At 40.6% G+C, this 14,415-nt stretch overlaps 1 protein-coding gene across 3 annotated transcripts in view; it reads right to left on the bottom strand.

Annotated features, from left to right (window-relative positions):
* The window catches only part of Veph1 (ventricular zone expressed PH domain containing 1), a 228,165-nt gene that overhangs the window by 119,398 nt on the left and 94,352 nt on the right, over positions 1-14,415 (bottom strand). For all 3 annotated transcript variants that reach the window (XM_052180394.1, XM_052180395.1, XM_052180396.1), the window contains exons 7-8: positions 10,949-11,158; positions 9,211-9,608 (exon numbers count right to left, since the gene is read on the bottom strand). In XM_052180394.1, the coding sequence (XP_052036354.1) occupies positions 9,211-9,608; positions 10,949-11,158 (608 nt within the window). The remainder of the gene's footprint in view (positions 1-9,210; positions 9,609-10,948; positions 11,159-14,415) is intronic.

Below are 14,415 nucleotides of genomic sequence, written 5' to 3'. Positions count from 1 at the left end.
TAAACATAGTAAAAGCAATAAACAGCAAACCAGTAGCCAACATCAAACTAAATGGAGAGAAACTTGAAGCAATCCCACTAAAATCAGGGACTAGACAAGGCTGTCCTCTCTCTCCATATTTATTCAATATAGTCCTTGAAGTTCTAGCTAGAGCAATTGGACAACAAAAGGAGATCAAAGGGATAAAAATTGGAAAGGAAGAAGTTAAATTATCACTATTTGCAGATGATATAATAATATACTTAAACTACTCAAAAAACTCCACCAGAGAACTCCTACAGCTGATAAACATCTTCAGCAAAGTGGCTGGACATAAAATTAACTCAAGCAAATCAGTAGCCTTCATAGAATTAGAAAGAGCAATTCTCAAATTCATCTGGAATAACAAAAAATCCAGGATAGCTAAAACTATCCTCAACAGTAAAAGAACTTCTGGGGGAATCAGTATCCCAGACCTCAAGCAGTACTACAGAGCAATTGTGTTTAAAACTGCATGGTATTGGTACAGTGATAGGCAAGTAAATCAATGGAATAGAATTGAAGACCCAGAAATGAACCCACACAGCTATGGTCACTTGATCTTCGACAAAGGAGCTAAAACCATCCAGTGGAAAAAAGATAGCCTGTCCAACAAATGGTGCTGGTGCAATTGGAGGTCAGCATGCAGAAGAATGCGAATTGATCCATTCTTATCTCCTTGTACTAAGCTCAACTCCAAGTGGATCAAGGACCTCCACATGAAGCCAGACACACTGAAACTAATAGAAAAGAAACTGGGGAAGACCCTTGAGGACATGGGCACAGGGGGAAAGTTCCTGAACAGAATACCAATAGCTTATGCTCTAAGATCAAGAACTGACAAATGAGACCTCATTAAATTACAAAGTTTCAGTAAGGCAAAGGACACCGTCAAAAGGACAAAACAGCAACCAACAAATTGGGAAAAGATCTTCACCAACTGTACATCTGACAGAGGGATAACATCCAATATATACATAGAACTCAAGAAATTAGACCCCAGAAAACCAAATAACCCTATTAAAAAATGGGGTGTAGAGCTAAAGAAAGAATTTTCACCTAAGAACTTCAGATGGCTGAGAAGCTCCTTAAGAAATGTTCAACATCATTAGTCATTAGGGGAATGCAAATCAAAACAACCCTGAGGTTTCACCTTACACCAGTCAGAATGGCTAAGATTAAAAACTCAGGAGACAGCAGGTGTTGGAGAGGGTGTGGAGAAAGAGGAACACTCCTCCACTGCTGGTGGGGTTGCAAGCTGGTACTACCACTCTGGAAGTCAGTCTGGTGGTTCCTCAGAAAACTGGGCACCTCACTTCCAGAAGATCCTGCTATACCACTTCTGGGCATATACCCAGAGGATTCCCCACCATGTAATAAGGACACATGCTCCACTATGTTCATAGCAGCCCTATTTATAATAGCCAGAAGTTGGAATGAGCCCAGATGTCCCTCAACGGAGGAATGGATACTAAGAATGTGGTATATATACACAATGGAGTACTATTCAGCCATTAGAAACAATGAATTCATGAAATTCTTAGACAAATGGGTGGAGCTGGAGAACATCATCCTAAGTGAGGTAACCCAGTCTCAAAAGAACACTCATGGTATGCACTCACTGATAAACGGATATTAGCCTAGAGGCTTGGAATACCCAAGACACAATTCACATATCAAATCATGCCCAAGAAGGAAGGAGTGGCTCCTGGTCCTGCTCAGTGCAGCAGTATAGGGAAATACCAGGACAGGGAAGTGGGAAGGAGTGGATTGGGGAACCAGGGGAGGGAAGAGGGCTTATGGGACTTTTGGAGAGGGGGGATCCAGGAAAGGGAAAATCATTTGAAATATAAATAAAGAATATATCAAATAATAAATAAATGCAATTCATAAATGTATAAGGAAGTGATTAAAGATATATGTAAAAATGAAAAAAAACGTTTTATAGATGAGAAACAGGACCATACTCTTGGAGGAAGGGTCATGGTTTAAAATAGACAAGGTTAGAACCCACAGCATATCTGCTGGTGAGTTTTTATGCACTAGACACAAACATAGACATATCTGGGGAGAGGGAATCTCCATGAGAGTATCCTGTAGGCACATCTATGAGGTATTGTCTTGATTAATGATTGATGTGGGAGGGCCTAGTTCACTGCAGGAAGTCCTGCCCTGGGCAGGTGGTGCTGGTTATATAGGAAGGCAGGCTGAGTACTCACAGGAGGAGGCTGGTAAGCAGCCATCCTCCATAGCTTATGCCTCAAGTTCCTGTCCCACATTCCTGCCCTGACTCTCCTCAGTGTAATTTGAGAATTGTAAGCTGAAATAAACCCTTTCCTCTCCAAGTTCTTGTTGGTCATGGTGTTTTATTACAGCAATAGAAACCCCAATTAAACAAGGTCTAACATGGGAACCTTCCCTGTGAGAAAAAAAAAAAAAAACAGATGAGAAAAAGACCCTAGTCTTGCTATGTAAAGAGTCACCCCTAGAGGAGGTGACTTTTTCTAAGGGGGGAGATCCATTCTTTCAGGGTTCCTGAAGATTCCTGGTTTACCTTAATGTCAACATAGTATACTAATGCCTGTGCAATGCTTTGTGTAAACAATTTATCTGAAGAAATATTTCTAGAATACAAAAGTTTGTTCAATTTTTGTATAAGATAAAGGAAAAATATTTTTTATATTTTTCAACTTGCCAGTTCTAAAAGTGCAAAAGAGTGGCCCAGGGATTTACAAAGCATTTCTGTGCTCAATTCAGGCAGGTCTGCGGACAGGTGCTCAGAGCCCTGGCAGACTGACCTGCTGGTATATACTTGAGTTTCTGAAGGTAAGCTCTTAGCAAACACCTGTACTCCTGACTGCCTGAATGTTTGGGGAAAACATGCATCCTCCATCATCTGAAATCTGGTGCATGTGGAGGTAAATTACCCATATTCCTCTGCTACCAAACCTTCTTTCTGTCCCATCAACCCTTTCATAGAGCCAGATCATCATCTTTCAGTTCTCTGGGTACCAGTACTTCAACTGCAGCAGAGACCAAGATACAGTTTTTCTCTTATTGTTAGGGTAGTCTCACAGTGGAAGTTGGTGGTAAACAGAGGCTGCCTTACAGAAATTTAACCCGAGGCATTGGACTGGCATGCTCCCTTCTGCAGGGGAATCTGTGTGTGTGGGGCGGGGCTCAGGACCACTTTTCGACTTTTATAGCAGGCAGTCCCAAAACAATGATAGTGGATAATGAATACAAATCTGAGTGCAAGCTCCTCTGCAAGAAGGATACAGATACAGACTCCCAGTGAGTATACGACCTTACAATGCCTAATTAAAGATGCTGCCTTTAGAAGACTATATCTAAGACACTGAGATGTACAGGAAACCACTTCTGCTCACCTCTTTTAATAAGGGTTATCTTTAGGGCAAGGTGTGTAAAATACATTTCTGTACGTTTTTGTCCAATTTATAAGCTTACTTGTGCTTTTAATTATTTGTTAGCAAGGTCCCTTCAAATCTACTAGAGGCATGTCCATGGTGAGTACTGGACTGGTTATTTCCAGGTTTTGAATATCCGGTTTGATTGACAGCCTCCGTTTTTCTGGATCTCCTCACAAGTGGCCTAAGAGAGAACCAGCGCTCGCAGAGTGGCCTTCATGCTGCTTCTAATTGAGTGAGTGCTCATCTCACCTGTAGTTGAGCCTCATGTCCCAAAGAAAGACAGATTTTTGCAAGGCAGATTATGAAATGACTTACTAGTTCAAAGAAAACCCAATTTTCTTTTCAAGAGGAAGCTTTTGAAAACATAGCTAACAGGTAATGACAGTACCTAGTGGCCTCTACTGGAATTTGTAATGTGTTAAGATTGATTTGTGGTCATATGCCTGTCTGAACCTTAAGCCTTGCTTTGGGACATAATGCACAAGGCAATAATTGGATATGAACTCATGAAAGCAATGTGTAGAGGGGCCTTTTCAGAGGATCCCACGCTTTTCTCTAGCCATGGTGTGTGGGAGTTTCATAGGCTATCACAGGTAACTTGAATCCACGCTTGTGTTGTCTGGAAAAGCTGTAGAGGAAGACTCAGCCACGGTGATGTTTACATCCTTTAGGTGAAATCTACTCCTTCCAGAAATGGTCCAGAGAAAAACATAATCTCGGAGAAGCCCCAGAGAGAGCCCCCTCAAAAAACCATTTCTAGAAACTGGAATTAGGGTTCCCTGATCAGGGTCTCAAAAAAAAAGGGCCAATGCGGCATCATCATGAAATGAGGCTGATCTTCATGCTCAAAGTCTGCTCAGAGTTCATGATGGAGAAATTATCTTAATCCTGAAGTTCAGCTAATCTATTAAAAAATGGCAAAAACCTCCACCCAGAACCAGTAAATGAATGCACATTATTATCACTGCTGGACCATTTGCCGCTAGGCAAGCCAGGAACCTCGAAGGAAAAAAGGCTATCAGTGAGCCTTCTAACTGTCTGTTTCAGTGTGACCCCGAAGCATCACCTTAGGCTCTGCGATGAAAGCCCAGCTTGCCCTAAGGCTTTCTGCACACCATCTTCATGGCGCAAGCTGAGCATGCCCCAAGTGCTCCTTACCAGGATTTTAATCCCCTAGACTCAACGAGCCTCACAACCTTAGGCTCAGAATGCTCAAAAACAAAAAGTGCTTGTCATCTATCCTTTAACAATGACCTAAAACTAAGCATACCTGGGAATGCTTTAGTCTGTGCCCAGACCTAAAGTGTTTTCATATATGAACAGGGATAGTGACCCATTTCCCATAGTCTCTTTTCCTGCTTCAGTCACAACATCTATCTTCACCCTTTTCTCTGTCAGGGATTTTAGCTTGGCTTTATATTCACCAAGATGTAAACCATCATGCAACTGCACTAGAAGTGTGTAGGGTCCAGTGTTGATAGCAGCCTCTTAGTGACCATAATACTGAGTGTGACATGGACTATCTGTCCATGTTAAGTAAGGAGGGTTTATTTGTAATTAAGCACACAAATGTTTCTTGATTCTTACTGCAGATATTTTATCTTACTTTCAGGAAAATCAGCTCATGTGGACTGGTTGAAGGAAAGACCATCTTCTAAGGTTAAAAATAAGCTTTTTTTCTGAATACCCAAGGCACAAATCGCATAACAAATGACTCCCATGAAGAAGTATGGAGAGGGTCCTGATCTTGGAAAGGATTGATCTAGTGTTGGAGGGGAAATATAAGGACAGAGAAAAAGGAGAGAGGTGATTGGAGAATGGGTAGAGAGAAGAAGGTTTATGGGACATATGGGGAGGGGGGATCTGGGAAAGGGGAAATCATTTGGAATGTAAACAAAGAATATAGAAAATAAAAATATACATATAAAAGCTTTTTTCAAGTCAGGCTTATGGTGTGCTATACAATTGGAATGCATTTTTACCCAATTAAGAAACACTTCAAGTAAACCAAAGGAATGCTGATGGGCTCTTAAAAGCTCACAACTTTTTTGCAGAACTCCAGAGATGGACTGGATTTTTAAAGATTTACTTAACATTATGTATTGCTGTGTATATGCTTTTAGCCTCTGATTATTTTGCTCTCATTAATGAATAATAATGACTCAATTTTTTAAGACATTCTTTGGCAGTTGAATCCAATTTTCTGGTCTTGTATGTAAATATAATCAAATAGCGACCTTAGGCCAAGTTTACTTACAGGTACATAATTTCCAGTGACTGATCACTTGACCAATCCAATAACAAGAATGCCATGGCTAAAAAATGACTCAACCGCAGTAAGACCTGAGATGTGACAAGTGTCTTTTCCAGAGATGATGTTAAATTTGTACAAATCTACTCTCCCATCATTGCTGATCCCCAGTGTGACTGAGGTCAGAGTTAAAAATGCTATTTGTGACCTTGAGTCATACTGATTTCGGCAGTTTGTGATTAATGAGACTTCTCTTCTTTATCAGTATTTATTATTGAGGTATCAGGTTGAAGCACATGGCATTGATGTTTTTTGCAGATCAAAACAATTGAACATTTTGCATTTTCTGTTTTCCTCACATGAACCAACCTAAAGTATCAAGAGTTTTTTCTTTTTTTTTTTAAATTAGGTATATTCTTTATTTACATTTCAAATATTATCTCTTTTCCTGGTTCCCCTCTGAACCCCCCCTAATCCATCTGTCCTTCCCCTGCTCACCAATTTACCCACTCCCACTTCCCTGTCCTGGAATTCCCCTTCACTGGGTCATCGAGCCTTCTCAGGACCAAGGGCCTCTCCTCCCTTTGATGTCAGACAAGGTCATCTTATGCTACATATGTAACTGGAGCCATGGGTCCCTCCATGGGTACTCTTTCATTGGTGGTTTAGTCCTTGGGAGCTCTGGGGGGTACTGGGCGGTTCATATTGTTGTTCCTCCTAGGTAGCTGCAAACCCTTTCAGCTTCTTGGGTCCTTTGTCTAGCTCCTCCACTGGGGACCCTGTGCTCAGTTCAATGGTTGGCTGAGAACGTCCCCCTCTGTACTTGTCCTGCACTGGTAGAACCTCTCAGGAGACAGCTATATCAGGCTCCTGTCAGCAAGCACTTGTTGGCATCTACAATAGTGTCTGGGTTTGGTGATTGTATATGGGATGGATCTCCAGGTCGGACAGTCTCTGGATGGCCTTTCCTTTGTCTCTGTATCTCCTCCTGTGGGTATTTTGTTCCCCCTTCTAAGAAGCACCAGAGTATTTATACTTTGATCTTCCTTCTTCTTGAGCTTCATTTGGCCTATGAATTGTATCTTGGGTATTCCGAGCTTCTGGGCTAATATCCACTTATCAGTGAGTGTATACCATGTGTATTCTTTTGTGGTTGGGTTGCCTTATTCAGGATGCTATTTTGCCTAAGAATTTCATGAATTCATTGTGTATTTTCTGTTTTCCTCATATGAACCAACCTAAAATGTCTGGAGTTTCCTTAAGGGGTTGCTTCAGCCTGTTTTTACAGCGTGGACTTTGTGTGGCACTCAGGAGAGGGTTCACTGTTTGTTGGTGTGTCTCTTTAATTAAATGATGCAGAAAGTTTTTGTTTGATTTTGCTTCTTTTCTTCTTTGTCTCTTGATTATTTTGCATAATTTATTTAGAATGGGCAACCGTTTCTTTTAGGCTAACAACACACTTGACATTAACATGATTTCTCAGCCTGAATCTTCAGTAAGGTTTTAAGGAAAGAGATGTAATACAGTTGGGCCGGTGAGGTTATGAAACAGTGAATGCATGACGAGTGGTGTCTACTGAATAGCTCACATGGCTTTTGAAATATTAGCAGTGTCCTAGCCAAAATATTTTGTTGGTAGATGTATTTCCAGTCAGTCACATAAATATTTTATCCCTTACACATGTCCCTGTACAGGAATTTCCCAGGAAATTACTACAATATGAATGAATTCCAAAATGTCAACTTAAAAAATACACACTCAGTTCCAGGTTATCCCTGGTCAGAAATATCACCCATTAAAAGTAAATACTGGATTCATTCACCATTTGGCAAAGAAATCCCAAGTCAGTTTTGTCTAAAGCCAATTTTAACTCCTCCACCCATTCTCTGTAACAGGGCACTTGAAGTAGTTCTGTAGTTTTTCTTCTATATTGTAACATGATTGAAACTCATTATATAGTAAATTTTATATTTTAGGTGAAGTTTCATTTCCCTCCCCCACAAACACACATGCATACACACAAAGATTGTTCTAGTAAGTGAAATATGTTTAACTCTCTTTAATACAGATTCCTTTTGGTGCTCTGAAATTCACTTATTCTTCACATTAATCTCTTGAACATACATAGAGTATTAGCAAAATAGCAGTTATAACGAGGCCACCCAGATTGAACTTTACTAATTTATGCATCCCTACAGCCTAGGATTCTTTACTATATAGAACACATGTGCATCTGTGATGCACACAATATCACTTTCACTTTTACCATTAGAAAAGAAATTTAGGGAGGCCAATCAGCCTCCTACAGATGTTGAAAGTGTCTGCCTCTGCACAGACATTCCAGCTAACTGCATTTGTTACATGTGGACCTCCTCTTCTTTGGCTTAGTAGAATACATTCTATCTTCCTATCAGAAGGGAGATAAAGGATGGAAAGTGGAATATGAGGAGGTGCACCTTCCAGGGATCCCCACTTTTCTGCTGCTCCTTTCTGGGGCTAGACATGCGTTTTTCCCTGTGGGAAGATAGCATGTTGAGATCTCAATTTGATTCTCAAGGGAAGTGTCTATTGTCTGAGGATTTCTGAGAAAAGCTCGGAGAGCCACACGGTGCCTTCAAGCCACCCATGTCAGTTCCGTCTACAATCAACACTGGTGCTCTGGTGGCGTTGCACTTGTGTTTCAAACATTCCCAGACCCAGGGTAAAGACACAAAATAAAGAGGGTAAAGAGAGTGCCAGGGGATTCATTGATTGATATAAATAACATTTAAGAGATTAAAGTAATACAAAATATCTGTGATGACCAAAATGTCAAAATTATAATTAGAGAAATCTTTAATGTACTCAGTGATGATTTTTTTTGGACCAAGGATCCTGTGGCAAGACAGTATGGCTGATCCTGCCATGACTTCCATTTGGCTATGTCTTTTGCACCACTTTAAACTGTGTTCTTGTGGCAGGTCTAGCCCCTAACTGTCTTTATGTTGTCCCTTGTTGTCTCAGTGTCTACCACTTTCTGTCTGTGTCACCTCCTGGGATGGCGTACTATATTCTCTCCTCTAATCTCTGGGAAATTAGAGACTGTTCAGCACTCAGATCTTGAGCCCCACAGGGGCCAGAGCAGGACACATGGCAACGGAATAAAAGAGCAGTCTCTCACAGAACAATGCATGGCTTACATTTGATTACATGGATGGGAACATGCTCTGAATGCCCTTACCCTGGAGCCTGGTTCCAGGCCGCTGTTTTCCCTTTTTTGTAGATTGGGAGTGGGATTGGTCAGCAAGATCAGGAGACTTAGAAACACCCAAGTGGAAACCAAAAAGACAAAAACCAAGACAGAGCTCACCTTTGTCCAGCGAGGCGCAGCCAAGATAATAGAGGAAGTTTTCAAACAATCTGTTTTGCAAAATGTTCATAAAAGGGTAGGAGCATTTAGATGTTTTTAGAGTTTTTAGAGTTTTCAGAGTTAGAGATGTTTCCTTGAGTGTGGGAGTTCAAAGCACTTACCTTCAATAGTGCACTGGTCCGGGATTGGGACCTTTTTTGCGATTTCCAAGGCATGGGCCTTCACTTTGCTGAGGTTTTCCTTTAAATGCAAGTAGAGCTTATCTTGGTATTCAACAGGACTTGTGGCTGCCTCTGGAATTTCTTCTTGGATGCTTTCTTTAAAAGTTTCGGGCATATTCTCTGGTTCAATATGTATAATACTTGGGTGTGAAGCTGAGGAATTTCTCAGCTGTGATCCATGGGTGTCTGTCTTGAAGGGCACCTTGCCAATTCCGGGGCTCAGTGGGTCTATTTCTGAAAGAGAGATGCTGGCATGGATTCCTGCCTTTCCTTCTACTTCGCTGTCTTCCACACTCATACCGTTTGTGAGCAAAGTATTCAAAGCCAAACTTCTGGATCTATAACAAAAGGTCAGAAGTTAAAGAAACTCTCATTTCCTGGCAAGGATATGCAGTCACACTAGTACAAAAATTTGCTTCCTCCAAACTGGGACACTGTTAATAGATGGGATAAATCAAAGACCACCAAACTGCCTGATACTTTGCATAGTTGCATAACATTTTGAACCCAGAGGGCTGGAGTTGTAGTTCACTGGCACAGGGCATGCTTGATATGCAAAGGACTCTGGGTTTTATCTTCATCCATACCAAGAAAGAAAGCAGAGAAGGTCTAGGTGCCTTCAAATGAAGATTTAAATCAATTTCATAGCAAAGTTGACTTTAAAACAGTAGATATAGAAGGTATGTTTAGAACATACACAGTAGACATAGAAGTATATTTTATTACTTTTATGTCATTATTCACTAAAATGTGAGAGATGCAACTGACAGCTATTCTGAAAATTAGCATTATTCTAAAAAAAAGTTAGGACTGGAGAGATGGCTCAGTGGTTAAGAGCACTGACTGCTCTTCTGAAGGTCCTGAGTTCAAATCCCAGCAACCACATGGTGGCTCACAACCATCTGTAATGAGACCTGATGCCTTCTTTTGGTGTGTCTGAAGAAAGTTACAGTATACGTATTTATAATAATAAATACAAGAAGAAAGAAGGAGTGGCCCCTTGTTCTGGAAAGACTCAGTGAAACAGTATTCGGCAAAATCAGAACGAGGAAGTGGGAAGGGGTGGGTGGGAGGACAGGGGGAGAGAAGGGGGCTTACGAGACTTTCAGGGAGTAGGGGGCTAGAAAAGGGGAAATCATTTGAAATGTAAATAAAAAATATATCGAATAAAAAAATAAAAAAAAAGTTGGAAGTGCAAAAAAAAAGATGTTCAAAAAAAAAGAAAAAAGAAATAAAATAATAAATAAATCTTTAAAAAAGATAAAAATGTTTTAAAAACAAAACCTTCTGGTTCTATCCCCTAAGTCAATGCTTCTTACTCTGTGGCTTGTGACACCTTTGGGGGTGGAATATTAGATATCCTGCAAATCAGATATTTACATTACAATTAATAATAACAATAATTATACAACATTATTTTTGAGGGTCACCACAACATGGGAAACTGCATTAAAGAGTCTCAGTTCTAGGAAGATTGATAACCACTACCCTAAGTAAATAGTAATACTATTTGAATAATGAAAACACTGTGTGTAATACTTAATTCATTAAAAAATAGAACTTCAGGTAGCCACAGGATAAAAATAAAAATCATAAAACACCCCAAAGCACCATGACCACAGAAGCAATAGTAAATATAACTTCATACTTCAAAAAGATGACTGAACAAAAGTTGTACCTGCTAAATCTAATGTTCTTCCGTTCTTCCTTAGAGACGTGGTCTAAGCTGTGTCTCCGGACAGAGCCAGGGGTGTTGCTCTCAGCACTTATTTTGTCTTCAAAGGCTTGGATTTTAACTTGGAGTTTTTCATGGTCTTCACTTTCAGGCTCCATGGTCCTGGGTTCTCTCAGTTTCTCAGGAAAGCTAACTTCAGTGCTGGTTTTTCTTCTAAAAAGAACAGAGAGGAGGACATGAGCTTCTTGTTATCCACGCCCTTTGGAGCAGAGAGACTTTATTCCACCACCCTTCATCTGGAAGTGAAACTCTGCTGGATAATTTTCTCGTTCATTGCGTAGCAAACCTTTATTGACTATTGTGGACACAGGCCTTTGATAATTGCTTCTATACGGCTGGTTGTGCCAGAGGTTAGAAACATTGGTGGTCATGCCAACTCTGCGTTAGAATTGTTTTCTGGAGGTTTGGAGAATAAAAGGAGTTTGTCTTCACACTTATCACATCCCTCCAAAAAAAAAAAAAAAAACTCATCAAAAGTAAGGCAATAATCATGTCATACATCTTTTTGAAACTTTACATGTGTTGAAAGAAGTTGTGACTCCAAACTTGTGACTGTTTTGATTTTATTTTATTTTTTATTGGATAGTTTCTTTCTTCTCTCTCTCTCTCTTTTAATTAGATATTTGCTTTATTTACATTTCAAATGTTATCCCCTTTCCTCATTACCCCTTCAAAAATGCCCTATTCCATTCTCCCTCTCCCTGCTTACCAACCCCTCCCCCACTTTCCTGATCTGGCATTCCTCACTTGTGGCTCTGTTAATTTTAGCCCAGTCACTGTAAATCTTTCCTTTCAGCATGAAGAATGTCTTATCAATTTTAAGATGTGGAAGAAAGGAGTTTTTTTTTAATAATGATATTAGTAGTTCTATCTATATATTTAAGATTTATTTGTATTTTTATTTATGTGTATATGTGCATGTATATGTGTATGTCGTAGGTGTGTGTGGTGTGTGGTGTGTGTGTGTGTGTGTGTGTGTGCTATTATTTGTGCTTCCCCCCCCCCCATCCAAGTGTTTCCTAGACAGATAAGAACTGCAGATAAACTACAGGAAAAAAACCCAAGTCTTTGTCACTCACTGAGCTGGACAAAGACGACAGGAGACAGAATATATTTCTATCTCTTGTCTGTATTCTAATATTAAACTGACCTATAGTGCTTTATTTTTTGAAAACCATTTACTTATTTTGTGAGTATGTGTTTGTGCCTAAGTGTATATATTTGCCCACAGTAGGAGCCCACAGCAGACAGAGGAGTGAATTGGATCCTCTGGAACTAAAGTTATAGGCAAGTGTGAGGCACTATGTAGGTGCTGGGACTGAACCTGGGTTCTCTGAGGTAAGTTCTCTTAACCACTGAGCCATCTTTCCAGCTTGAGTTACTTTGTTACTTGACAACCATTATTGATTAAAACCTGTTATTACCAATTCATATACTCACCAAGGTAAACTCAGATGTGTTTAGTCTCCACACTTCTGACATAAAATACATATCATCTTTTCATAAACACCAGTTCTCCACCACTAACTGGGTGTCCTGCAGTTCTATACAACTGCAACTTTAACTATCTGGCTTTGGCATCAGTTTGCACAGACTTTCATGCTTTGATTATCAGTTTCAGGTATGGGATCCCTGGCCAATAACACGGTGAATAACTTGGCAATAGAGTCAGAGGGTTTCCAGATATACACCTCTTCTCCAAGGTTCAAGAATTCACCAAAGGAGACGTCAGGCTCAAGAGACTCTAAAAGGCTCAAGGCTTTTAGTTATGAGTTATCCTCAGATGCCCACTGACTGACTCCAAGAGGAACATGTCCTATACCTCTAGGTCAGGGTTGCCTGACCTAGAGGTATAGGTCAGGTCAAATAAGAATTTCAGATAAACACCAAATATTTTAAAGGTGCATCTATTATTAAAATATTGAGTACATGAAACATTCATGATATTATAAAATGAAAGCATTTTTTATTTTTAATGTTTTATGCCATATTTATTTATATATACATGTATTTATTATTTATTAGTACTCATGTATATTTTAGTACCTTACTAAAATGTATTTCATTACACTAAATTGATTCTCCCCAAAACCCTAAAAATATTTTTATCTGAAATTCAACTAGATGCCCTGTACTTCTTAAATATTATGGCTGGCTACCTGGCCACTTGGCTATATTGTTTTTCTTCTTCATGTATTCATGCACAGGGCAGGTGTAGCAACTGGGGAAAGTTTGTGGACTAAGAGGGTGGGAAAGGCCTGGGGTCTGAAGTCAGGCCACCTGCATCGCCTTGGGTCTTTGGGACCAGGAGATGCTGGCAGCCCCTCCTGACCCATCCCAGGCAGAGGGAAGCAGAGCGTTACCCATAAAATGTCAAGTGTGAAGAGTGTCAGAGAGTGAGCGTGGAAGCCAGAGTTCTCCACCTCTGCCATCTTCACATCCTGTCACCCAGCTTAGAAGGAGGACAGAAAGGACCTTGGAAGGCAGTAATCGAAAGTCAGGAATCAATAATAAAATCTCTGAGGGAAGAGCTGTGGCCACACAGACTTTTCACTACACACAATTTCCCTTGTTCGGGAGCTTTCAGACTTGGAGTGCACACGAGTTAAGGAACAGGGGGACGATGAATGTTGGCGACCCTGCGAAAGCCTTAAGATGTGTTACAGAGAACTTTTTGTCACCCTTCCTGGGCATGCCCGTCTTCACCGTGGAGCAGGTTTGATGTTAGTAGGGTAGAAGGCCAGGGAGCAGTAGCTAGAAGGATTGGGCTTAAACTGCCAATCCTGGCTCCTTAACTTGCTCTTTCTTTTAAAATACAATATAAAAAGAGGGAGACAGAACTGTCTTAAAAACAATGCCCCATTCCAGAGAAGCGAACCCCACCTTCCTTCAAAAGCAGAAAACATATGACTGTTGAGAGGCCTGGCAGGCTGCTCATCCTGTGGGCGTTTTCTGGGATGGGGCAAATGAGCTGGTCTCTTGGAGGGGGTGCTGTTTCTTCTCCATTTGTCACTTTAAACTCCAGAGGTGATTTACAGTACACTTTGCCAGGATTCTGTAGTTCTTTAAATGTTAACTTGGCCTTAACTCAACAAGCCACATTACAAGGGGCTCAGATGATTCTGTCTGCACAGTTTCTGGTCTCTGCTGCCAAAGTATAAAGTCTTTAGAAGTGTGTCTAGGGATACCCAAGGGAGGTCTAATTGCCTCCCTCTTGCGTGCACTGGGACTCTCCTAAGAAACAAATCGGCCCCCAGGCAGCTTGCTGTGCTCCCTCTGAGCTGGGTGAGGAGACTGTACTGGTAGGAGCAGAGAGATGGGCAAGCTCTCTTCCTGGACCCTTAAATCAAAGAAAAATAATATTAGTTCGAGTCTGATGATCTTGGCTTACTATTCCATGTCCAGGACGT

Source organism: Apodemus sylvaticus, chromosome 4, assembly GCF_947179515.1.
Source record: "Apodemus sylvaticus chromosome 4, mApoSyl1.1, whole genome shotgun sequence".
In the NCBI taxonomy this organism is placed as follows: domain Eukaryota; kingdom Metazoa; phylum Chordata; class Mammalia; order Rodentia; family Muridae; genus Apodemus; species Apodemus sylvaticus.
This window is presented reverse-complemented; position numbering and strand designations above follow the sequence as displayed.